Below are 27,920 nucleotides of genomic sequence, written 5' to 3' on the forward strand. Positions count from 1 at the left end.
CAGTACGCGTTCAGAGAACGATAATGAAGAAATAAATGCAATCTCAATGTGTAAGACAGTCATACATGCAACAAAATTTTTCTCATGTATTAGAGACAATATTTCACAATTTTATCGTTAAAGGTTACTGGAAGATCAACATATTGCACATTATTGAATCCGGTTTTTTTATAAGCTACAAGAATATTCTAATATAAATATGGAGTCTCATGTAAAAAAAAAAGTACGATAACTTTTTGATATCTCGAAAAAAATGACCTTAAAAAAAAAAAGAAAAAACTCGGCCCATCACTTTATCGGCGCCTTCGAACAGAATATTTTTTTCCTCCGACATTTTTTTTCCATCGTACGTAATAAACGAGATATTTTAGGTTATCGAGTTAGCCGAAAATTGCCTAATCGAGTAGGACATTCTATAAATTGACCAGACAATCTGTAGAATGCCCAGAATATTTTTGTCAATCGATAAAATGTGTTTCATTAAATTGTGCTTAGAACACAAGAGTGAAAATCAAAATTTTCATAATGAACAATTCGTAAGATTTTGAACGATCGCGATAATAACTCGATCACGCACGAATCAATTACGAATTCAATTCAAAAAATATCTTTTAACCGTCTACGTATTGAGATATCAATTCAACCATTTTTTTCTTACGCAACTTCTGGACTATCACTTTTGCTTTGCTAAACTTTTATTCTCAATCGTCATTACGTATATTTCATTTTCAGAAAAAAGAATCATATTTTAAAATTCCAAAAGTCGAGCATTAAACATCGTCGTTTTTTTCCTAACTTAACGATATTCATTAATAAATGTTAATATCTAGTAAAGATCGTGTTATTTAAAAACCATAATTCTCATAAAAATATAGATTATACAATTTTAATGAGATTAAAATAGAATATATAACAATATCTCACAAAATATTATCGAATTTTCTAAATTTTGTAAAAAGGAATAATAAACAAAAGAAAAATACTTCATTAAAATAAGAAATAAAATTTCGTACGGGAATTATCGATAAACGTGAAAGAATATTTTAAAACCTCGTGGTATTTAACTAAAAAAAAAACAAACAAAAATATAAAATGAAGAAGAAAGAACGAGGGTGGGAAGAAAGGGAGGGGGTGAAAGAAAAGGAGAAATATGGGGAAAGAAAGGGGGAAGCGTTCGAGCTCGACACCCACTTCGTGGTAAACTCGAGCACGAATCATGATTTATACGTTGTCCGTTGAAAAAGATAAAGAGTTAAGAAAGAGTAAGAAAGCATATAGGACCGGGCTATATCATTGTTGCCATCACAATGGCACGAAACGCAATACCGCTCTTATATGCACTACTACTATCGGTTGCGCTTTCGCATAATGTGTCATAAATAGGCGGCGCATACAACGCTGCATCGCATACCGTGCGCGCTGAAACAATAACCATTGTGGTGGCTAAGTCTGTTTATAAATAAGCTCTTATAAGTACGAACGCGAGAGAGGTAGGAAAGGTATATTATAACCAACGGTGAGATTTCTATCTCGAAAACGGGGATGCCCTATTGGAGGAGAACGTGGGTTGGGGCTGAAAGATGCCTTCATTTTGTCCCAACTATTTTCTCTTCGTACTTTCATTTCCTACAATTACGATTATCTTTCTAACTAGAAATTAAAATACTTGTATTTTATTCTTATTCTCGTTGAGAGACTATGGGACAATTAAATTTGAAAATTTTATAGGTACGTTTTGTTAAAATAAATGATTATCGCACGATACTTCGAGATATTTAATCGATCGAATCTATTAGATATTTTTCTATAATTGAATGGGATGTTACAAACGATAGATGGATCGAAACACTAAGAAAGTTAGAATACGAAGATCGAAAATTGTTTTACTGTGACATGAAAGATGTTGTTTGGGATACTTTAAAACTTATTTCTTAGGTGTAAGATTATACGTCTTGAAAGATCCCATTGATACTCTTCCACAAGCTTGTAAAAAGTGGCGAAGGTATTTTCACATTTTTTTGTTTTTTAATTATTAATCTAAAGATTACAATTTCTTACAAATAATACTTAATTCAAAAATTATTCAGGCTTTACTGGATCCATCAAACATTTAAACTTTCTATTGCCGGAATATTTCTCAAGATCACATGGATTATGATTTCAAAACTATTTATCACGTTCGAATCTGCTTAAAAAAAAAAGTTCTCCTCAGGTAATTTAGACCCGAAATAAGAAGCGACATTCAAAGGTTATATTCGGCAAAGTTTTAATTAAGCAACTTCGTTTATAAGATAATTTTATTCTCTTTGATGTAACTGCACCATAACTACCATAAATATTATATTTCCTTACATTTTACGCTTCTATACGTGATTACGGACTTTATGTAAATGAAGCTAGAAAGACATCGAATATAAAAAATAATATGCGGAAATATATTATACACTGTGTAATTTATTTTAATTTTCAAGAATTTTGCTTCTCCTACTTTTAACCTTCTTCTTTAAATTAACATAAAAATTTCGTAACGTTAGTGCATCAATCGAAAAAATATTGACCACGTCTTGCAATAAATATTTTTCAAGAAAATCGTTTTTTTTTTTTTAATATCTTGCAAAGTTCAATGCATTAATTAATAAAAATACATCGTGTATAATTAGTAAAGAAGACTAATTTTATATGCAATATTCTAAAATAAATGGATAAAAAATCTAGCTTATAAATATTTAGCGCAAATGAAAGACTATTTAAGCCTAAGATTAACAAAGAATTACTAAATGATCGGTCAGTTCTTTGCTAGACGTCAACACTCACAGGTACAGAAGATAACACCATCAACTACTTGCTTAAAATCGAGAGTTACGATAATTCGTGTTTTATTTGTGTTTTGTATAAATTTATTTAAAATACTTCAATAATTATATATATATATTGTTTTTTCATAAAAAGATAGTGATCTTCTAAATTTTATGTGTATAATATAACATTTCCAGATATAAGTGAACAATAATGAAACCAAATAAAAACCCAATTTTAACTGGATAAGCAGAAAAAATAGAATAGATAAAAGATATAAAAAAAGACGGATAATAATTGATCATAGAAAAGGCTACTCAAAAACTCATAAATAATAACTATTAAAACCTAAGAAAATGCAATCATTAAATGAGAGTGGCAAGAAGCTTACACCTATTCAGGAATTCTATGATGGTGAAAATATATTCATAACTGGCGGGACTGGGTTTATGGAAAGTTATTAATCGAGAAATTGTTGAGAAGTTGCCCCGGTATCAAGTGCATTTATATTTTGATACGTCCAAAAAAAGGAAAAGATGTGATTCAACGTACAAACGAATTATTCGAAGATTTGGTAAGTTATTTACTTTTATTCAATTAATTATTTGTTATTTTATTGAACTACTCTGATTTGTTGAAAGAATTATTTTTTTTCACAAAATAGTACTCGTTTTATGTATTTAGTAAATCCCAAGCAAAGAAAAGAAAAAAAAAATATTTTCTAGCATGCGTTAAGCTTGGAAAAGTCTTAAAAAGTAGCATTTTTTTAAATAATACCATTATATAATTAGTAAATATATAAAAAAGAGAAATATATAACTTTATCGATAGCGACGTTTCAGGTATTTTCCAAACTAAGGACAGAACAACCAAAATTTCAAGATAAAATAGTTTGCATTTCGGGCGATTGTTCTTTGCCAAATCTAGGTATCACGACTCTAGATAGAACTATTCTTATAAAAGAGATTTCTATTGTTTTTCATTCTGCTGCAACAACTAGATTTAACGAGAACATAAAATTAGCGACAGCTACTAACGTACAAGGTTCGAAATATATGATAAGCCTATCAAAGGAAATGCAAAGGTTAAAGGTACGAATATTTTACGATATTAATATTTATTATTACATTTAAAAATCTTTCAATGAAAGAACGAAATTTCTTAAATAATAATTATTTTCAATTTATCAGAGTTTCGTTTATGTATCCACTATCTATTCCCAATGTATCCACAATCCAATCGAAGAGAAATTTTATTATCCGCCGATGGACGAGGATAAGTTGATCAATATAGTCGACAGTATGAATGAAAAGTTACTGGATGAAATTACACCACAGTATGTTCTTCCTTAATTGTTTATTTTGGGTTTTTTCTTTTTTAATTACGTATCAAAGATATATTTAATAAATGTGTGATACAATTATTTCAATTTAGATTAGTTGAACCATGGCCGAATACTTACGTTTACACAAAATCAGTCGCTGAAAATATAATTAAAAAACAAAATGGTTTGTTACCGATTGGAGTATTTCGTCCAGGAATTGGTTTGTATTTCAATAACCCTTATAGAAATGAAATTAATTTTAATTAAATAATATTTTTAGTGATATCTACGTATCAAGAACCGTTGCCAGGATGGGTTGATAATTTTAACGGTCCGATGGGAATTTTTGCCGGTGCGGAAAAAGGTTTAATAAGATCTCATCATTGCGATGGATCCATAAAAGTATGTTTAGTACCTGGAGATTTGACGACCAATGCGCTAATCGTTAGCTCCTGGGATATCGCAAACAATCGGAGGTAGCTTGTAATGATTCGAAATAAATATATGACTGGTAAAATTATTTGAAAATTTCAGAAAAATCTCAATTATATCAGACTTTCTCAAATACATTATGTTTTAGATACAGAGAAGATATTCCTATATACAATTATGTATCTAATGACAATCCTATTACTTACCAAGAATTTACAGAGATGTCGTTAAAGTACTTAAACTTAACACCAACTAAAGATGCAATCTGGTACTGCAGCTTTGGCATTACAAAATATCGACTGCTTCATCTGTTCTACGTATATCTTTTTCATTTACTACCAGCTTTCATAATCGATATTGGAATGTTTTTCTTTGCTAAAAAGCCAAAGTAAGTTTTTTTTATCTTTTTTTCTAGAAAAAAAAAATTTAAAGGAAAGTATGTATAATTCGAATAAACGATATTTTGTATTGTTTAAGGTTTCTAAAACTATATGATAGATTACACAAAATGCTGGACATGCTTAGCTATTTTTCTCTAAACGAATGGAAGTTCACGAATGGTAGATGGATTGAAGTGACAAGAAAGTTATCAACCGAAGATCGAGAATTGTTTTTCTGCGATATGAAAGACTTTGTTTGGGATAATTACTTTAAAACTTATTTATTAGGTATAAGGTTATACATCTTAAAAGATCCTATTGATACTCTTCCACAAGCTCGTAAAAAGTGGCGAAGGTATTTTTACTTTTTTTTGTTTTTTAATTATTAGTCTATAGTTTACAATTTCTTTCAAATAATACTTATTTCATACATTTTTAAGGCTTTACTGGATTCATCAAACATTTAAACTTGTTATTGCCGGTATTTTTTTCACCATCATATGGATTTTAATCTCAAAACTATTTATCTCGTTCGAATCTGCCTAAAAAAATAAGTTTTTCTCAGGTAATTTGGAAAAGAAATAAGAAGCAACATTTATAAATTGAATTAAGCAAAGTTTGCATTTGTTTTAAGCAACTTCGTCTATAAAATGAAACTTTATATTAAAGAATGCTGCAGTGCTAAGTATTACATAAAAGTGAAAACATTTTTTTATTTAAATGTCAAAACTTATGCACGTGAATGTATCAGACCTTTAATACACATTTTTTTAAAATAATTTGTGCTTTGCTTTAATCTTAAGTTTATGTTTTAATTTTACAATACAATTTATTCTTTTTGATCCGTCTGCATCATAAGTATCTTAATTCTTGTATTTCCTTACATTTTACGCTCCTATATGTGATTACGAACTTTATGTAATTGAAGCAAAAAATACATCGAATAAAAAAAATTATAATAAGTAGAAATAGATTATACACACTGACTTTTTTATATTTATTGTCAACAGGTTTTTCCTTTTCAAAATATAAGATTCATTTTAAAAACAACATTATATTTCCATGACGTTAGTGCATCAATCTAAATAAAATTGAACACGTCTTGCCATAAATATTGATTAATACAATCGTTTATTTCTTTTATATCTTCCCATGTTCAATACAATAATAATTAAAAAGATATCACGTATAATTATTAAAAGAAACTAATTTTATATGCATTATTCTAGAATAATAAATAAAAACATCTTGCTCATAAATATGCAGCGCAAATAGGAGACTATTTAAACTCGCAGATACACAAAGTATTAGTAAATGATCAGTCAGTTCTTTGCTGGACGACAAGACACTCACAGGTACAGAGGATAAAACCATCATCTACTTTGTTAAAATCGAAAGTTACGGTAATTCGTGTTGTATTCGTGTTTAGTATATAATTATTTAAGCTACTACAATAATTATATATATAAATATTGTTTTTTCATAAAAAGTTTGTGATTTTCTTACTAGTTTTATGTGTATAATATTATTTTCTAAATATTATTGAAAAATTATTAAACCAAGTAAATCCTCAATTCTTACTGGATAAGCAGAAAACGTCCAAAAAAAATAGATATTTTGACATTTATTGTTAGATATTACAATTTAAAAAAATAGAAAAAAAAAGATTAAGAAAAGAAGGATAATAGTTTATCATAGAAAAAGATTATTTAAAAACTAATAAAAAACTAAAATTAAAACATAAAAAAATGCAATTATCCAATAAGAACGACAATAAGCTTACACCCATTCAGGAGTTCTATGATAATCAAAATATATTCATAACGGGCGGTACGGGGTTTATGGGAAAGTTATTAATCGAGAAGTTATTAAGAAGTTGCCCAGGCATTAAGTGCATTTATATTTTGATACGTCCAAAAAAAGGAAAAGATGTGATTCAACGTACAAACGAATTATTCGAAGCTCCGGTAAGTTATTTAATTTTAATCAATTAATTATTTCTTATTTTATTCAACTACTCTGATTTGCTGAAAGAATTTTTATTTCACAAAATAGTACTCGTTTTATGCATTTATTAGATGTCAAGAAAAGGAAATTAAAATAAAAATATTTTCTAGCATGCGTTAAGCTTGGAAAAGTCTTAAAAAGTAGCATTTTTTTAAATAATACGTATATATTATTTATGAATATAGCAAATAGAAAAAAAATATAATTTTATCGATGGCAACGTTTCAGGTATTTTCCCAACTAAAGAAAGAACAACCAAAATTTCAAGAAAAAATAGTTTGTATTTCGGGCGATTGTTCTTTGCCCAATCTAGGAATCACGACTCTAGATAGAATTACTCTTATAAAAAATATTTCTATTGTTTTTCATGCTGCTGCAACAACTAAATTTAACGAGAAAATAAAATCAGCGACAGCTACTAACGTACGAAGTTTGAAATATATAATGAGTCTTTCAAAAGAAATGCAAAATTTAAAGGTGTGAATATTTTACAATATTAATATTTATTATTACATTTAAAATCTTTCAATGAAAGAATGAAATATCATAAATATTTATTATTTTCAATGTATCAGAGTTTCGTTTATGTATCCACTATCTATTCCCCATGTATCCACAATCCTATCGAAGAGAAATTTTATTATCCGCCGATGGACGAGGATAAGTTGATCAATTTAGTCGACAGTATGGATGAAAAGTTACTGGATGAAATTACACCACAGTATGTTTTTCTTCTATCGTTTATTTCAGGATTATCTTTGCCTAATTACTTATCAAAGATATATTTAATAAGTGTGTGATACGATTATTTCAATTTAGATTACTTGAATCATGGCCGAATACTTACGTTTACACAAAATCAGTCGCTGAAAATATAGTTAAAAAGCAATATGGTTTGTTACCGATTGGAGTATTTCGTCCAGGAATTGGTTTGTATCAACATAAATCTTGGTGAAAGCAATAAATTAAAGTAAGTTTATATCAGAGTAATATTTCTAGTAATTTCCACATATCGAGAACCGGTTCAAGGATGGACTGATACTCTTAACGGTCCCACTGGAGCTTTAGCTGGTATGGGAAAAGGTTTAATAAAATCTCATCATTGCGATGGATCCGTAAAAGTATGTTTAGTACCTGGAGATTTGACGACCAATGCGCTAATCGTTAGCGCCTGGGATATCGCAAACAATCGGAGGTAGCTTGTAATGATTCGAAATAAATATATGAATGGTAAAATTATTTAAAAATTTCAGAAAAATCTCAATTATATCAGACTTTCTCAAATACATTATGTTTTAGATACAGAGAAGATATTCCTATATACAATTATGTATCTAATGACAATCCTATTACTTACCAAGAATTTACAGAGATGTCGTTAAAGTACATAAACTTAACACCAACTAAAGATGCAATCTGGTACTGCAGCTTTGGCATTACAAAATATCGACTGCTTCATCTGTTCTACGTATATCTTTTTCATTTACTACCAGCTTTCATAATCGATATTGGAATGTTTTGCTTTGCTAAAAAGCCAAAGTAAGTTTCTTTTATCTTTTTTCCTAGAAAAAAAAAAATTTTAAGGAAAATATGCATAATTCGAATAAACGATATTTTGTTTCGTTTAAGGTTTCTAAAAATGTATGATAGAATACACAAAATGTTGGAGGTGCTTAGCTATTTTTCTCTAAACGAATGGAAGTACAAGAATGATAGATGGATCGAAGTACTAAGAAAGTTATCAACCGAAGATCGAGAATTGTTTTTCTGCGATATGAAAGACTTTGTTTGGGATAATTACTTTAAAACTTATTTCTTAGGTATAAGGTTATACATCTTAAAAGATCCTATTGATACTCTTCCACAAGCTCGTAAAAAGTGGCAAAGGTATTTTTACTTTTTTTTGTTTTTTAATTATTAGTCTGCAGTTTACAATCTCTTACAAATAATACTTATTTCATGCATTTTTAAGGCTTTACTGGATTCATCAAACATGTAAACTTGTTATTGCTGGTATTTCTCTCATGATCACATGGATCTTAATTTCTAAACTATTTGTAACTTTCGAGTATGTTTAGAAAAAATTTGATCTAAACAAATTAGTCACGGAAGAAGAAACACAAGCAGAATTAATGATTTTCATTGTACTAAATAAACACATTTATCTATTTAATGAATCTTTAATAATGAATGCAGTATATAAAAGATTGCCTATGGAATTTAATTTTAAAATTTTTACCTTTCATTAAACTTAAATGTACGTTGTATTTCTCTAATTTTATTTATTTTCTTTAATTCCTTTCCATCACAACTCTATTTTAAATATTATATAATCTTCTTTTATTTACCCTTTTTACGGATTCGAGTAATAACTCAACTAACATTTTCTTTCAATAATAAATTCTATCAATTTTATATATAATCCAGCTAATTATAAAAGAATCATTAATTTTAATAATTATCAATTTATTAATTCATAGCGTCATTATGTTCTTACGTTACTTCAAAATTATGTTATACATTCTAAAAAAATTAGCAAGATAATGATTACTAAACAAATTTTTCATAGTTCACACAAAAAGTGAAGAAATAAAAGCTTTGTAAAAAATCAAAATGAAGCAACCAAAACTTCGAACATAGATATGATCCGATATCTTTTTTCATCTACGCTGATCGTGCGAAAATAATTTTGAAAATGTTTCGTTCTCAGAACAAATATTACTCACTTATTTAAATGATAGTCGAAATATTAAATGTAACTGTCGTAATATTAGAAGTCGCGTTTACGCTTTTATATGTGATTGTGTGTGAACTTTATGTAAATGAAGCTAGAAAGATATTGAGTATAATGAATTAATATGCGAGTATAGAATGTACTGCGTAGAAGTGCGTTTCTTGTATTCATTTTAATCTCGTTTTGCCTCCTCTACTTTAACCTTTTTTTTTAACATCAACATCCTTCAACGATAATGCATCATTTGCAAACACATTCATACATAACTTTTTATACTACATTGTTTTCTTCTATCGTTAAAAATGTAAATTTTTTTATTAGTGCAATACACAAATGAGGTACTTAATTATCTTTATTTGTTAGTAGAAACTAGTTTCTGACATGCATTATATAATGAAGGTAATAAAATATTTGATCTATAGTTGTTAATTTTCAAAATGTTAGATCAATTTGACGTTTGAAATGACGTTTAGGTACGTACTTTTAACACCAATGAAAGATGCAATCTGGTACTGCAACTTTAGCCCTACAAAATATCGGCTGCTCCATTTTTTTTATGTATATCTTTTACAATTACTACCAGCTTTACTTATCGATATTATCATGTTGTGCTTTGCTAAAAAACCAAGGTAAATCTTTTTCATTTTTTTTTCTGGAGGAAAAATAATTAAAGATAAATAGAAATTGTTTGTATAATCAACATTTTTTTCGTTTTAGGTTTTTAAAAATGTATGTTAAATTAAAAAAAATGATGAACGTATATCCTTTTTTTCTTCTAATCGAATGGGAGGTTACGAATGAAAGATGGATCGAAGCACTAAAAAAGTTAGAATACGAAGATCGAGAATTATTCTACTGTGACATGAAAGATGTTATTTGGGATACTTACTCTAAAACTTATTTCTTAGGTATAAGGTTATACATCTTAAAAGATCCCATTGACACTCTCCCGGAAGATCGTAAAAAGTGGCAAAGGTATTTTTACTTTTTTTGTTTTTTAATTATTAGTCTACGGGTTACAATTTCTTTTACATAATACTTATTTCATACATTTTTAAGGGTTTACTGGATTCATCAAACATTTAAACTTGTTATTGCCGGTATTTCTCTCACGATCATATGGATTTTCATCTCAAAACTATTTATCTCGTTCGAATCTGCTTAAAAAAATAAGTTTTTCTCAGGTAATTTGGAAACGAAATAAGAAGCAACTTCGTCTATAAAATGAAACTTTATATTAAAGAATGCTGCAGTGCTAAGTATTACATAAAAGTGAAAACATTTTTTTATTTAAATGTCAAAACTTATGCACGTGAATGTATCAGACCTTTAATACACTTTTTTTAAAATAATTTGTGCTTTGCTTTAATCTTAAGTTTATGTTTTATTTTTACAATACAATTTATTCTTTTTATCCGTCTGCATCATAACTATCTTAATTCTTGTATTTCCTTACATTTTACGCTCCTATATGTGATTACGAACTTTATGTAATTGAAGCAAAAAATACATCGAATACAAAAAATTATAATAGGTAGAAATAGATTATACACACTGACTTTTTTATATTTATTGTCAACAGGTTTTTCCTTTTCAAAATATAAGATTCATTTTAAAAACAACATTATATTTCCATGACGTTAGTGCATCAATCTAAATAAAATTGAACACGTCTTGCCATAAATATTGTTTAATAGAATCATTTATTTCTTTTATATCTTACAATGTACAATACAATAATAATTAAAAAGATATCACGTATAATTATTAAAAAAAACTAATCTTATATGCATTATTCTAGAAAAACAAATTAAAACATCTAGCTTATAAATATCCAGCACAAATAGGAGACTATTTATACTCGCAGATTCACAAAGTATTAGTAAATGATCAGTCAGTTCTTTGCTGGACGACAAGACACTCACAGGTACAGAGGATAAAATCATCATCTACTTTGTTAAAATCGAAAGTTACGGTAATTCGTGTTGTATTCGTGTTTAGTATATAATTATTTAAGCTACTTCAATAATTATACATATAAATATTGTTTTTTCATAAAAAGTTTGTGATTTTCATACTAATTTTATGTGTATATTATTATTTTCTAAATATTATTGAAAAATTATTAAACCAAGTAAATCCTCAATTCTTACTGGATAAGCAGAAAACGTCCAAAAGAAATAGATATTTTGACATTTATTGTTAGATATTACAATCGAAAAAAATAGAAAAAAAAAAATTAAGAAAAGAAGGATAATAGTTTATATTAGAAAAAGATTGTTTAAAAACTAATAAAAACTAAAATTAAAACATACAAAAATGCAATTATCTAATAAAACGACAAGAAGCTTACACCCATTCAGGAGTTCTATGATAATCAAAATATATTCATAACTGGCGGTACGGGGTTTATGGGAAAGTTATTAATCGAGAAGTTATTAAGAAGTTGCCCAGGCATCAAGTGCATTTATATTTTGATACGTCCAAGAAAAGGAAAAGATGTGATTCAACGTACAAACGAATTATTCGAAGATCCGGTAAGTTATTTACTTTTATTCAATTAATTATTTGTTATTTTATTGAACTACTCTGATTTGTTGAAAGAATTTTTGTTTTACAAAATTGAAATCGTTCTATGTATTCAGTAGAGATGTACAAGAAAATAAAATTAAAAAAAGTATTTTCTAGCACGCGTTAAGCTTGAAAAAGTAATAAAAGTAGCTTCCTTTAAAACAATACGTTTATATTATTTATAAATATAGCCAATAGAAAAATTATATAATTTTATCGATGGCAACGTTTTAGGTATTTTCCAAACTTAAGAAAGAACAACCAAAATTTCAAGAAAAAATAGTTTGCATTTTGGGCGATTGTTCTTTGCCCAATCTAGGTATCACGACGCTAGATAGAACTATTCTTATAGAAGAGATTTCTATTGTTTTTCATTATGCTGCAACAACTAGATTTAACGAGAAGATAAAATCAGCGACAGCAACTAACGTACGAGGTGTGAAATATATGATAAGTCTTTCAAAAGAAATGCATATGTTAAAGGTGCGAATATTTTACGATATTAATATTTATTATTACATTTAAAATCTTTCAATGAAAGAATGAAATATCATAAATATTTATTATTTTCAATCTATCAGAGTTTCGTTTATGTATCCACTATCTATTCCCAATGTATCCACAATCCAATCGAAGAGAAATTTTATGATCCGCCAATTGACGACGATACGTTGATCAATTTAGTCGACAGTATGAATGAAAAGTTACTGGATGAAATTACACCACAGTATGTTTTTCTTCTATCGTTTATTTCAGGATTATCTTTGCCTAATTACTTATCAAAGATATATTTAATAAGTGTGTGATACGATTATTTCAATTTAGATTACTTGAATCATGGCCGAATACTTACGTTTACACAAAATCAGTCGCTGAAAATATAGTTAAAAAGCAAAGTGGTTTGTTACCGATTGGAGTATTTCGTCCAGGAATTGGTTTGTGTTTCAATAACCCTTATAGAAATTAAATTAATTTTAATTAAATAATATTTTTAGTGATATCAACGTATCAAGAACCGTTGCCAGGATGGGTTGATAATTTTAACGGTCCGATGGGAATGTCTGCCGGTGCGGTAAAAGGTTTAATAAGATCTCATCATTGCGATGGGTCCGTAAAAGCATGTTTAGTACCCGCAGATATGACGACCAATGCGCTAATCGTTAGCGCCTGGGATATCGCAAACAATCGGAGGTACCTTGTAATGATTCGAAATAAATATATGACTGGTAAAATTATTTGACAATTTCAGAAAAATCTCAATTATATCAGACTTTCTGAAATACATTATGTTTTAGATACAGAGAAGATATTCCTATATACAATTATGTATCTATTGACAATCCTATTACTAACCAAGAATTTACAGAAATGTCGTTAAAGTACTTACACTTAACACCGACTAAAGATGCAATCTGGTACTGCAGCTTTGGCCTTACAAAATATCGACTGCTTCATCTTTTCTACGTATATCTTTTTCACTTACTACCAGCTTTCATAATCGATATTGGAATGTTTTGCTTTGCTAAAAAGCCAAAGTAAGTTTCTTTTATCTTTTTTCCTAGAAAAAAAAAATTTAAAGGAAAATATGCATAATTCGAATAAACGATGTTTTGTTTCGTTTAAGGTTTCTAAAACTGTATAATAGATTACACAAAATGCTGGACATGATTGGCTATTTTTCTATAAACGAATGGAAGTACAAGGATGATAGATGGATCGAAGTACAAAGAAAGTTAGAAAAAGAAGATCGAGAATTGTTCTACTGCGACATAAACGACGTTGATTGGGATAATTACTGTAAAACTTTTCTCTTAGGTATAAGATTATATGTCTTGAAAGATCCCATTGAGACTCTCCCACAAGCTCGTAAGAAGTGGCGAAGGTATTTTCATTATTTTTTGTTTTTTAATTATTAGTCTGTAGTTTACAATCTCTTTCAAGTAATACTTATTTCATACATTTTTAAGGCTTTACTGGATTCATCAAACATGTAAACTTGTTATTGCAAGTATTTTTCTCTCGATCATATGGATTTTGATCTCAAAACTATTTATCACGTTGTAATCTGCTTGAAAAAATAAGTTTTCCGCGAGTAATTTAGACGCGAAATAAGAAGCAACTTCGTCTATAAAATGAAACTTTCTATTAAAGAATGCTGCAGTTCTAAGTATTACATAAAAGTGAAAACATTTTTTTATTTAAATGTCAAAACTTATGCAGCTGAATGTATCAGACCTTTAATACACATTTTTTTAAAATAATTTGTGCTATGCTTTAATCTTAAGTTTATGTTTTATTTTTACAATACAATTTATTCTTTTTGATCCATCTGCATCATAAGTATCTTAATTCTTGTATTTCCTTACATTTTACGCTCCTATATTGATTACGAACTTTATGTAATTGAAGCTAAAGATACATCGAATAAAAAAAATTATAATAAGTAGAAATAGATTATACACACTGACTTTTTATATTTATTGTCAACAGGTTTTTCCTTTTCAACATATAAGATTCATTTTAAAAACAACATTATATTTCCGTGACGTTAGTGCATCAATCTAAATAAAATTGTACACGTCTTGCCATAAATATTGTTTAATAGAATCGTTTATTTCTTTTCTTCTTCTTCTTCTTCATTCTTTAATTTAGGCAAGTTGCCTTTTTCGTAACGACGTTTTTCTGCCTATTGCACTGTTAAATTGTCGCACCATCGTTTTCGTGGGCGCCCCGTACTTCTGCGGCCAATCGGTGATTTATCCCATGCAATTCTGCCGATTCTTGTTGTCCATTCTGCTAATAGACAGAGTGTCGTTTCTATGAGCCGCAAATTTTTTTACGTAGGGTAGAGGGCTAACCTGATAAAACAACCTTCCTCCTTTTCCCGGGCTTAGGACCGGAAACATGATCGCTGACTTTGATCCGTCCAGAGATCATGCAGGCGGAGTTGTTTATTTCTTTTATATCTTACAATGTACAATACAATAATAATTAAAAAGATATCACGTATAATTATTAAAAAAAACTAATCTTATATGCATTATTCTAGAAAAACAAATTAAAACATCTAGCTCATAAATATCCAGCACAAATAGGAGACTATTTATACTCGCAGATTCACAAAGTATTAGTAAATGATCAGTCAGTTCTTTGCTGGACGACAAGACACTCACAGGTACAGAGGATAAAATCATCATCTACTTTGTTAAAATCGAAAGTTACGGTAATTCGTGTTGTATTCGTGTTTAGTATATAATTATTTAAGCTACTTCAATAATTATACATATAAATATTGTTTTTTCATAAAAAGTTTGTGATTTTCATACTAATTTTATGTGTATAATATTATTTTCTAAATATCATTGAAAAATTATTAAACCTAGTAAGTCCTCAATTCTTACTGGATAAGCAGAAAACGTCCAAAAAAAATAGATATTTTGACATTTATTGTTAGATATTACAATTTAAAAAATAGAAAAAAAAAGATTAAGAAAAGAAGGATAATAGTTTATATTAGAAAAAGATTGTTTAAAAACTAATAAAAAACGAAAATTAAAACATAACAAAATGAAATTATCCAATAAAAACGACAAGAAGCTTACACCCATTCAGGAGTTCTATGATAATCAAAATATATTCATAACGGGCGGTACGGGGTTTATGGGAAAGTTATTAATCGAGAAGTTATTAAGAAGTTGCCCAGGCATCAAGTGCATTTATATTTTGATACGTCCAAGAAAAGGAAAAGATGTGATTCAACGTTCAAACGAATTATTCGAAGATGTGGTAAGTTATTTACTTTTATTCAATTAATTATTTGTTATTTTATTGAACTACTCTGATTTGTTGAAAGAATTTTTGTTTTACAAAATTGAAATCGTTCTATGTATTCAGTAGAGATGTACAAGAAAATAAAATTAAAAAAAGTATTTTCTAGCACGCGTTAAGCTTGAAAAAGTAATAAAAGTAGCTTCCTTTTAAACAATACGTTTATATTATTTATAAATATAGCCAATAGAAAAATTATATAATTTTATCGATGGCAACGTTTTAGGTATTTTCCAAACTAAAGAAAGAACAACCAAAATTTCAAGAAAAAATAGTTTGCATTTCGGGCGATTGTTCTTTGCCAAATCTAGGTATCACGACTCTAGATAGAACTATTCTTATAAAAGAGATTACTATTGTTTTTCATTATGCTGCAACAACTAGATTTAACGAGAAGATAAAATCAGCGACAGCAACTAACGTACGAGGTGTGAAATATATGATAAGTCTTTCGAAAGAAATGCAGAAATTAAAGGTGCGAATATTTTACGATATTAATATTTATTCTTACATTTAAAATCTTTCAATGAAAGAATGAAATATCATAAATATTTATTATTTTCAATCTATCAGAGTTTCGTTTATGTATCAACTATCTATTCCCAATGTATCCACAATCCAATCGAAGAGAAATTTTATGATCCGCCAATTGACGACGATACGTTGATCAATTTAGTCGAAAGTATGAATGAAAAGTTACTGGATGAAATTACACCACAGTATGTTTTTCTTCTATCGTTTATTTCAGGATTATCTTTGCCTAATTACTTATCAAAGATATATTTAATAAGTGTGTGATACGATTATTTCAATTTAGATTACTTGAATCATGGCCGAATACTTACGTTTACACAAAATCAGTCGCTGAAAATATAGTTAAAAAGCAAAGTGGTTTGTTACCGATTGGAGTATTTCGTCCAGGAATTGGTTTGTGTTTCAATAACCCTTATAGAAATTAAATTAATTTTAATTAAATAATATTTTTAGTGATATCTACGTATCAAGAACCGTTACCAGGATGGGTTGATAATTTTAACGGTCCGATGGGAATTACTGCCGGTGCGGAAAAAGGTTTAATAAAATCTCATCATTGCGATGGATCCGTAAAAGTATGTTTAGTACCTGGAGATTTGACGACAAATGCGCTAATCGTTAGCGCCTGGGATATCGCAAACAATCGGAGGTAACTTGTAATGATTCGAAATAAATATATGACTGGTAAAATTATTTGAAAATTTCAGAAAAATCTCAATTATATCAGACTTTCTGAAATACATTATGTTTTAGATACAGAGAAGATATTCCTATATACAATTATGTATCTAATGACAATCCTATTACTAACCAAGAATTTACGGAAATGTCGGGAAAGTACTTACACTTAACACCGACTAAAGATGCAATCTGGTACTGCAGCTTTGGCCTTACAAAATATCGACTGCTTCATCTGTTCTACGTATATCTTTTTCACTTACTACCAGCTTTAATAATCGATATTGGAATGTTTTGCTTTGCTAAAAAGCCAAAGTAAGTTTCTTTTATCATTTTTCCTAGAAAAAAAAAAATTTAAAGGAAAATATGCATAATTCGAATAAACGATGTTTTGTTTCGTTTAAGGTTTCTAAAACTGTATGATAGATTACACAAAATGCTGGACATGATTGGCTATTTTTCTCTAAACGAATGGAAGTTCACGAATGATAGATGGATCGAAGTGAAAAAAAAGTTATCAATCGAAGATCGAGAGTTGTTTTTCTGCGATATGAAAGATTTTGTTTGGGATAATTACTTTAAAACTTTTCTCTTAGGTATAAGATTATATATCTTGAAAGATCCCATTGAGACTCTCCCACAAGCTCGTAAGAAGTGGCGAAGGTATTTTCAATTCTTTTTGTTTTTTAATTATTAGTCTACAGTTAACAATTTCTTTCAAATAATACTTATTTCATACATTTTTAAGGCTTTACTGGATTCATCAAACATGTAAACTTGTTATTGCAAGTATTTTTCTCACGATCATATGGATTTTGATCTCAAAACTATTTATCACGTTGTAATCTGCTTAAAAAAATAAGTTTTCCGCGAGTAATTTAGACGGGAAATAAGAAGCGACATTTATAAATTGAATTCAGCAAAATTTGCATTTGTATTAAGCAACTTCGTCTATAAGATGAATCTTTATAATAAAGAATGCTGCAGTGCTAAGTATTACATAAAAGTGAAAAAATTTTTTTATTTAAATGTTAAAACTTATGCACTTGCATTAATAAGAGCTAAAATATAAATTATAATAAAACAATAAGTGCTTTGCCTTAAACTTAAGTTTTCGTAGTATTTTTACAATATAATTTATTCTAATTGATCCGTTTTAATCATAATTATCATTATTATTATTATATCTCCTTTAGTTTTACGCATCGGTATGTAAATAAAAAAAGAACGTACTTTATGTAATTGAAACTAGAAAGACATCGAATAAAAATAATTATAATAAACAGAAATAAACTATACACTGAATTTTTTATATTTAATGTCAACAGGTATTGCCTCCCGTACCTCTACCCGTTTTCTTTAAAACATTAAAGTTTCGTGACGTTGTTACATAAATCGAAATAACATTGAACACGCAATGCAATAAATATTATTCAAAAAAATCTTGTATCCTTTCAAAATCTTACATTGCGCAATGCAACAACTAATTAAAAGATATCGTGTATTATTATAAACAAAAAATTAATTTTACACACATTATTATAAAATAAATAGATGAAACATGAAGCTTATAAATATTAAGAGCAAGTGAAAGGCTATATATCCTCGAAGGATAGCACAGAACTTCTTAATCATCAGTTAGTACTGTACGAGACGTCAACCAAATACGATCGAGTACTTGGTTAAAATCGAGAGTTTCGATAATTCGTGTTTAATTCGTGTTTTGTATAAATTTATTTAAATTACTTCAATAATTATATATATTGTTTTTTATAAAAAGTTAATGATCTTCATAAATTTTGTGTGTATAATATTATTTTCTAGTTATAAGTGAAAAATAATTAAACCAAGTAAATCCTCAATTATTACTTGATTAGTAAGAAAACGTCACTCCAAAATTAATTATTTGAATCAATTTTAAATCTGCTTATTTTTTAATATATTAAAGATAAGGTATATAAGATCCTTTCTACAGGATATTATTTCTATTATTTAATAAAAAACAAATTTTTGTCAATAAAACTCGTTTGTATTATTTAAAAAAGTTTCAAAAATGTTATAAAAGAAATAGATCATATTTTATAATAATATAAACTACCCTGAATAGATAATAGAATTGCATAGACTGCACATACATTTATTTAAAAAATAAAAAATAAGGACGATTCTAATTAACAAATTTACTTAAAAAATAAAAAATCAGGACGATTCTAACCAACAAGTTTACTGAAGAAATAAAAAAGATTAATTAACATTTAAATTTCGTTATCACAACAAAGTCTAAAATAATGCAATCGTCCAATAAAAGCGAAAAAAAGCTTACACCCATTCAGGAATTCTATGATGGTCAGAATATATTCATAACTGGCGGGACTGGGTTTATGGGAAAGTTATTAATCGAGAAGTTATTAAGAAGTTGCCCAGGCATTAAGTGCATTTATATTTTGATACGTCCAAAAAAAGGAAAAGATGCATATCAACGTACGAACGAATTATTCGAAGATTCGGTAAGTTATTTACTTTTATTCAATTAATTATTTGTTATTTTATTAAACTACTCTGATTTACTGAAAGAATTTTTTTTTCACAAAATAGTACTCGTTTTATGTATTTAGTAAATCCCAAGAAAAAAAAAGAAAAAAAAAATATTTTCTAGCACGCGTTAAGATTGGAAAAGTCATAAAAAGCATTTTTTTTTTAATAATACGATTATATAATTAGTGAATATATCAAAAAGAAAAAATACATAACTTTATCGATGGCGACGTTTCAGGTATTTTCCAAACTACGGACAGAACAACCAAAATTTCAAGATAAAATAGTTTGCATTTCGGGCGATTGTTCTTTGCCAAATCTCGGTATCACGACTTTAGATAGAACTATTCTTATAAAAGAGATTTCTATTGTTTTTCATGCTGCAGCAACAATTAGATTCAACGAGAAAATAAAATCAGCGACAGCTGTTAACGTACGAGGTGTGAAATATATGATAAGTCTTTCAAAAGAAATGCAGAAATTAAAGGTGCGAATATTCTACGATATATACTCTTGTTTCTCACTTTAAAAATTATTCAATGAAAAAACGAAATTTTGTAAATATTTGTTATTTTCAATCTATCAGAGTTTCGTTTATGTATCCACGATCTATTCCCAATGTATCCACAATCCAATCGAAGAGAAATTTTATGATCCACCAATGGACGAGGATAAGTTGATCAATTTAGTCGACAGTATGGATGAAAAGTTACTGGATGAAATTACACCACTGTATGTTCTTCTTCTATCGTTTATTTCAGGACTGTCTTTGCTTAATAACTTATCAAAGATATATTTAATAAGTGTGTGATACGATTATTTCAATTTAGATTAGTTGAACCATGGCCGAATACTTACGTTTACACGAAATCAGTCGCTGAAAATATAGTTAAAAAGCAAAGTGGTTTGTTACCGATTGGAGTATTTCGTCCAGGAATTGGTTTGTATCAACATAAATATTGGTGAAAGCAATAATTTATGGTAAGCTTATATCAGAGTAATATTTCCAGTAATTTCCACATATCGAGAACCGGTTCGAGCATGGACTGATAATCTTAACGGTCCCACTGGAATTTTTGCCGGTATTGGAAAAGGTTTAATAAGATCTCATCATTGCGATGGGTCCGTAAAAGCATGTTTAGTACCCGCAGATATGACTACAAATGCGTTAATCGTTAGTGCCTGGGACATCGCAAACAATAAGAGGTATTATACAGATTATAGATGAGGAATTATATGATTATAGGTGATTATACTGATTCAGTAAGAATAGATCCTTGATAAAATTGTTTGGAAATTTAAAAAAAATTTGAAGTTGACCTGTCTTTCTCAAATACATTGTTTTTTTAGATCCACAGAAGATATTCCTATTTACAATTATGTACCTAATGGAAATCCTATTACTTACCAAGAATTTACAGAATTTACGCTCAGGTACGGAAACTTAACACCGACTAAAGATGCAATCTGGTATTACAGCTTTCACTTTACAAAATATCGGCTGCTTCATCTGTTCTTCATATATCTTTTTCATTTACTACCAGCACTCATAATCGATATTGGAATATTGTTCTTTGCTGAAAAGCCTAGGTAAATTTATTTTATCTTTTCTTCTAGAAGAGAAAAAAATGAAAAAAAAATAAGTATAGGTCGTATAAATGATATTATGTTTCGTTTAAGGTTTCTAAAAATGTATGATAGAATACACAAAATGTTGGAGGTGCTTAGCTATTTTTCTCTAAACGAATGGGAGATTACAAATGAAAGATGGATCGAAGCACTAAAAAAGTTAAAATGCGAAGATCGAGAATTATTCTACTGCGACATGAAAGATGTTGTTTGGGATACTTACTTTAAATCTTATTTCTTAGGTATAAGGTTATACATCTTAAAAGATCCCATTGATACTCTTCCACAAGCTCGTAAAAATTGGCGCAGGTATTTTTACTTTTTTTTGTTTTTTAATTATTAGTCTATAGTTTACAATTTCTTTCAAATAATACTTATTTTATACACTTTTAAGGCTTTATTGGATTCATCAAACATTCAAACTTATTATTGCCGGTATTTTTCTCACGATCACATGGATTTTTATTTCTAAGTTACTTGTAACGTTCGAGTTTGCCAAAAAAAAAAAATCATATTCTTGAGCAAGTTTGACACAAAAGAATTAACGACAGTCATAAATTATATTAATCAATGTTTTAATTGAACATTTTTATCCATGTAATGAATCTTTAATAATCGTAGTAGTCTTAAGTAATTGATTTTTAAAAATACATGTCTTAAACTACATGTCACAACTTAAACACTTGTGTGACGGGATTAAATATTATATCAATTTTTATGTAAGAGTATGAACTTTGAGTAAAATATGAATGTACGCGCGTTTTATTTCTAAATTTATTTTCTTTAATCCTTCTGCATCATAACTATTATAATTATTCTATCTCCTCCTTTTACTTTCCTCATTTTATGGGGTCGATTAATAATTCTACTAATACCTACTCACAGTATTCAATTCAACAAAAAAAAGTTCGGTATTGTTATTATAATATCATCAAACAACAATTGTCCTAATGATACGAAATTATTTATATCTTTATTTGAGCTACTTCGAATTATCATTATTATTTTCTTAAATGTTCTGAAAATCTTGGAAACAAAATTTTTCTTAATACTGACCGAAATAATTAGAACAAAATCTCAGTATAAATTATTATCGGACGACCAAAATTCAATTATAATCATCCGATCTCTTATTCCGTCTTCGCTGATCGTATGGAAGTAGTTTCGACAATTTTTATCACGACTTTTATAACGCTTTTGCTTGAGTGAAAGTCAAAAAAGATAAATAATTTTTCGCGGAAGTGATTTGCGCTCCTATAAGCTCCCATACTTACCATATGTCAATTAAACTAGAAAAATATCAATTAAAACAAATAAATATGCGCGAATAGAAGCAAGACTAGTTTTTTCTTTATTCGTTTTTTACTCATTTTGCCTCGCCTACTCTTACATTCCTTGCTTACATTGACTTACACTTCTTTCCTCATTTATAGTATTCGCGAACACACTTTTAACTACTTTATATAATACATTTTTTTCACAAATCATCATTGATAGTATAATTTTCTTGCAAAGTGTTATGTATATTGTTAACAAAGAATTTCTTTTTCTTGGTTCGTGGAAAATTTTTCTAACATGCATCGTTGTTTCATAAGATAAAAAAAAGCCTAACTATAACTAATTAACAGCAACATATACTGAAGAAAATACAATCATTTATTTAATATCGACAGTTTCGTTTGATCGTGTTTTATTAGAGTAATTCATTAATTTATTTAAAATACACGTCAATGGTAATATACACTTTTTTTCATAAAATGTGGTTTTCTATACTTATAATATAATATATAAAAAACTATTTTTAATTTAAAATACTAATTGTGTGTGTGTGTGTGTGTGTGCTAAACAATTATTCATCATTCAGTGCTTTTTTTTTCTTATGATGACAGAATGCGAAATTCATCACTGTTATCATGTGTTTACGACCCGTTCAATGTTCACGTCCCTTCAGGTAAATTGCAAAGTTTAAGGCGCAAAGCAGATAATTTGTTATCTCTTAGCATTAAAGAAAACAGTTTTTACCTTATGTCATTCTTGCATAAGTAGCCACAAAATTTTGTTCATAAAAATTAAGTGCAAACGCAATATTACTTTAGCCACGAACATTAAAAAGTTTTGCAAATGTTATTACAGATCAGTTGTATGTCAGACGTCAACAGCCACCGTTACTGAGAATAAAACGATCGCTTACCTGGTAAAAATCGAGAGTTTTGTTTAATCGTGCTATATTCGTGTTTATCATAAATTTATTTAAATTACCTTAATAATTATACATATTATTATTTTATTATATATAATTTATTCTAATAGAAAAAATAAGTGAGCTTTTCATACTTCATGTGTATAATATTCTCGATACAAATAAAAAAGAAAAATCAAGTAAACCAACAATTTTTATTGAACTTGCAAAAGAACGTGACGCTCCAATTATATTTTCAAATTATTTAAAATAAGGTAAGAAATATACTGACAACGAGAGAGAGAGATTATAATAACTACATTTGACTAAATAACTACAATTAAAACATACAAAAATGCAATCATCATATGAGAGCGACAAGAAGCTTACACCAATTCAGGAGTTCTATGATGGTCAAAATATATTCATAACTGGCGGAACTGGGTTTATGGGAAAGTTATTAATCGAGAAATTGTTAAGAAGTTGCCCAGGCATCAAGTGCATTTATATTTTGATACGTCCAAGAAAAGGAAAAGATGTGATTCAACGTACAAACGAATTATTCGAAGATTTGGTAAGTTATTTACTTTTATTCAATTAATTATTTCTTATTTTATTCAACTACTCTGATTTGTTGAAAGAATTATTTTTTTTCACAAAATAGTACTCGTTTTATGTATTTAGTAAATCCCAAGAAAAGAAAAGAGAAAAAAAATATTTTCTAGCACGTGTTAAGATTGGAAAAGTCATAAAAAAGCATTTTTTTTTTTAATAATACGATTATATAATTAGTGAATATATCAAAAAGAAAAAAAATATATAACTTTATCGATGGCGACGTTTCAGGTATTTTCCAAACTACGGACAGAACAACCAAAATTTCAAGATAAAATAGTTTGCATTTCGGGCGATTGTTCTTTGCCAAATCTAGGTATCACGACTTTAGATAGAACTACTCTTATAAAAGAGATTTCTATTGTTTTTCATTCTGCTGCAACAACTAGATTTAACGAGAACATAAAATTAGCGACAGCTACTAACGTACGAGGTGTGAAATATATGATAAGCCTATCAAAAGAAATGCAAAAGTTAAAGGTGCGAATATTTTACGATATTAATATTTGTTATTACATTTAAAATCTTTCAATGAAAGAATGAAATATCATAAATATTTATTATTTTCAATCTATCAGTGTTTCGTTTATGTATCCTCGACCTATTCACAATGTATCCACAATCCAATCGAAGAGAAATTTTATGATCCACCGATGGACGACGACAAGTTGATCAATTTAGTCGACAGTATGAATGAAAAGTTACTGGATGATATTACACCAAAGTATATTTTTCTTAAATCATCTATTTTTCAGACTATTTTTATATAATTTCTTTTCAAACGTATGTTAAAAAAATATATATGAAACGATTATTCGAATTTAGGTTACTTGAATCATGGCCAAATACGTACATCTACACAAAATCAGTGGCTGAAAATGTAATAAAGAAGCAGGCTGGTTTATTACCGATTGGAATGTTTCGTCCAGGAATTGGTTTGTATCAACATAATTCTCAAAAAAAACAACTATTTATAGTAAGTTGTTATCAAAGTAATATTTGCAGTGATATCCACGTATCAAGAACCGATCAGAGCATGGACTGATAATTATAACGGTCCAGTGGGATTCGTCGTCAGCGCAGGAAAAGGTTTAATCAGATCTCATCATTGCGATGGATCCGTAAAAGTATGTTTAGTACCCGGAGATTTGACGAACAATGCGCTAATCGTTAGCGCATGGGATATCGCAAACAATCGAAGGTAACTTATAACGATTCGGAAATAATATTCCTGCAATAAAATAAATTACTATAATAAAATAAATTACTAAATTAATTAATTATTAAATTAAATTTTATAAAAATCTCAATTATATCAGTCTTTCTTAAATATATTTCGTTTTAGATCCAAAGATGATATTCCCATATACAATTATGTATCAAAAGATAATCCAATAACGTACGATGAATTAAAGGAAATGATATTTAAGTACGGACTCTTAACACCGATTAAAGATGCAACTTGGTACTACAGCTTTAAGTTTATTAAATATCGGTCGCTTCATCTTTTCTACGTATATTTTCTACATTTACTACCTGCATTCTTACTCGACACTATGTTGTTTTGTGTGGCTAAAAAGCCAAGGTGATACACTATTATCTTCTTTTTTAGAAGAAAAATAATTGGAAACAAATAAAAATAGTTCATACGATCGATATTTATTTTTCTTAAAGGTTTCTAAAACTATATGATAGAATACACAAAATGTTGGACTTTCTAACCGATTTTTGTCTAAACGAATTGAAGTACACAAATGATAGATGGATCGAAGTGACAAGAAAGTTATCAACCGAAGATCGAGAATTATTCTTCTGCGACATGAAAGACTTTGTTTGGGATAATTACTTTAAAACTTATTTCTTAGGTATAAGATTATACGTCTTGAAAGATCCCATTGATACTATCCCACAAGCTCGTAAAAATTGGCGAAGGTACTTTCAATTCTTTTTGTTTTTTTCTAATTATTAGCCTACGGCTTACAGTTTCTTTCAAATAATACTTATTTCATACATTTTTAAGGCTTTACTGGATTCATCAAACATTTAAACTTGTTATGGTCGGTATTTTTCTCACGATCACATGGATTATGATTTCTAAACTATTTACCTTATTTGAATCTGCTTAAAAAAAACAAGTTTTCCTCCTGCAATTTAGGCACGAAATAAGAAGCGACATTCACAATTTATATTTTTTAAAGTGCTAATAAAACATCTTTATCTATTTAATGAATCCTTACTAATGAATGCAGTAGTTTCAATTATTTTATCGTAATAGAAGCACGTTGTAAATTTTATGATTAAGATATATTTTATGATTATTTATAGTCTAAGTACGAAATACAATAATACAGTTTGTGCTTTGCGTTGAACATAGATATACATTTTATTGCAAGAAGTTCATTTTGAAACGTTAATGTTACTCATCTATATCACCTCCAATTTTTTTTTATATTTATACAAGCAATAAGGTACATGGGAAATAAATAAAATAAATATTTTATAATTGAAATAACTTCTTAGTACATGACCATGCGTTTTAATAATAATAAAAAAAAAGAAAAAAGAAAAAAAAAAAATATTTAACTACTCCTTCAACAATTTGAGTGAAAAATGAAAAGTGTTATAATCGTAATGAGATCCCGGTCGTGCTTGAAACATAATTGGTAGCGGCATTTTCAACCACGATAAAGCGAAATAAAGGCGAATCTATAGGAGAAACGCGACGAAACTTTCTCAGGGATCCTGGAAACGCCTCGAGCGAAAACTCCACCGAGGAACAACTTGGCAAAAAAGGGGCGGCGGCGGCGCTTTTACACCACCGACACCGCTAACGTTACCAAAGAGAAACGAAAAAGAAATAGTATAACACTTGGATACCTCAAAACGATTATGAAACGAATCTCGCGTATGGCGAAGAAGGACAAAGTGGAAAGAAAAAAATGTAAAAGAAGAAAAAGTAATAGAAGAAAAAGAAGAAGACAGGAGACAGCTCGTAAAAGATCGTCCCAACACACACACACACACACCACCTGTTTGTGATTTTACACCGCGAAACTTATGTTAGATGAACCGACGACGACGACGAAGACGACAAATGCTATAAGAAGTACAGTCCTTTCCACCTGTTTACGTAAGAACACAAATGATACGCTCTCGACGACAAATACCAAATTTATCAAACGCATCCGAATACCATCCATCAACTACCACATACATAAACTCTTCTAAAGAAAACACTTTCTATTTAAAAATAAATCGACATTTTTGTGAGATTATTTAATTTTGTAATTTTGTTAATACGAAATTTCGTAATAAGTAAGTGCATTATTAATTATAGTGGTTTTTTGAAAAATGCAACGATCTAATTTATTTCACAATCGACGAGATTTCGATGATCATTTATTGCTATTATTATTTTTCGAATGAAAATTGAAAAAAATAAAAAACGTATAAAAGATGATATTAAAAGGAAGAGAATTCTCTGGATATTCTCGTGGGATACTTTTTTTTAATAAAATGAGCAACGGTTTCCCCTAATTTTGCAGGAACCAAGAAAACATTCTAGCGCGACCAAGCGGAGAAAACGAATTTGAAAGTGTTGGAATTGAGAGACTGGTGTGTAGTATCCAGGTACAGAAGGTTGACGAACCAACGATGAAAACGTTCTCTTAGTTGAGT

At 28.5% G+C, this 27,920-nt stretch overlaps 5 protein-coding genes across 5 annotated transcripts; all 5 read left to right on the forward strand.

Annotated features, from left to right (window-relative positions):
* Positions 1-3,152: 3,152 nt before the first annotated feature.
* LOC122514301 (fatty acyl-CoA reductase wat-like) lies at positions 3,153-4,600 on the forward strand. Its single transcript, XM_043631032.1, is given in 6 exon segments — positions 3,153-3,243; positions 3,246-3,370; positions 3,639-3,887; positions 3,987-4,132; positions 4,231-4,340; positions 4,401-4,600. Coding segments are annotated over 6 exon segments (921 nt in total).
* Positions 4,601-6,632: 2,032 nt separating this feature from the next.
* LOC122514302 lies at positions 6,633-14,471 on the forward strand. The gene is made up of 17 exons (XM_043631033.1): positions 6,633-6,899; positions 7,168-7,416; positions 7,515-7,660; positions 7,759-7,868; positions 7,939-8,134; positions 8,239-8,478; positions 8,569-8,826; positions 8,912-9,014; positions 11,475-11,648; positions 12,037-12,210; positions 12,479-12,727; positions 12,826-12,971; positions 13,070-13,179; positions 13,240-13,435; positions 13,540-13,779; positions 13,869-14,126; positions 14,212-14,471. Exons 1-17 carry the CDS (start codon positions 6,681-6,683, stop codon positions 14,306-14,308), a joined length of 3,165 nt encoding a protein of 1,054 aa, XP_043486968.1. The 5' UTR covers positions 6,633-6,680; the 3' UTR covers positions 14,309-14,471.
* Positions 14,472-15,811: 1,340 nt separating this feature from the next.
* LOC122514303 (fatty acyl-CoA reductase wat-like) lies at positions 15,812-18,340 on the forward strand. The gene is made up of 8 exons (XM_043631035.1): positions 15,812-16,030; positions 16,299-16,547; positions 16,646-16,791; positions 16,890-16,999; positions 17,060-17,255; positions 17,360-17,599; positions 17,690-17,947; positions 18,033-18,340. The coding sequence occupies exons 1-8, from the start codon at positions 15,812-15,814 to the stop codon at positions 18,127-18,129; spliced, it is 1,515 nt and encodes a 504-aa protein (XP_043486970.1). The 3' UTR covers positions 18,130-18,340.
* Positions 18,341-19,650: 1,310 nt separating this feature from the next.
* Positions 19,651-23,646, forward strand: LOC122514304 (fatty acyl-CoA reductase wat-like). The gene is made up of 9 exons (XM_043631036.1): positions 19,651-19,791; positions 20,058-20,306; positions 20,406-20,551; positions 20,650-20,759; positions 20,830-21,025; positions 21,170-21,289; positions 21,500-21,757; positions 21,843-21,883; positions 23,582-23,646. Exons 1-9 carry the CDS (start codon positions 19,666-19,668, stop codon positions 23,644-23,646), a joined length of 1,311 nt encoding a protein of 436 aa, XP_043486971.1. The 5' UTR covers positions 19,651-19,665.
* Positions 23,647-23,982: 336 nt separating this feature from the next.
* Positions 23,983-26,368, forward strand: LOC122514305 (fatty acyl-CoA reductase wat-like). The gene is made up of 8 exons (XM_043631037.1): positions 23,983-24,201; positions 24,474-24,722; positions 24,821-24,966; positions 25,068-25,177; positions 25,248-25,443; positions 25,588-25,827; positions 25,917-26,174; positions 26,263-26,368. The coding sequence occupies exons 1-8, from the start codon at positions 23,983-23,985 to the stop codon at positions 26,366-26,368; spliced, it is 1,524 nt and encodes a 507-aa protein (XP_043486972.1).
* Positions 26,369-27,920: the final 1,552 nt, after the last annotated feature.

The sequence above is a fragment of the Polistes fuscatus genome, unplaced genomic scaffold (genome assembly GCF_010416935.1).
Source record: "Polistes fuscatus isolate 324 unplaced genomic scaffold, CU_Pfus_HIC Scaffold14, whole genome shotgun sequence".
Lineage (NCBI taxonomy): Eukaryota > Metazoa > Arthropoda > Insecta > Hymenoptera > Vespidae > Polistes > Polistes fuscatus.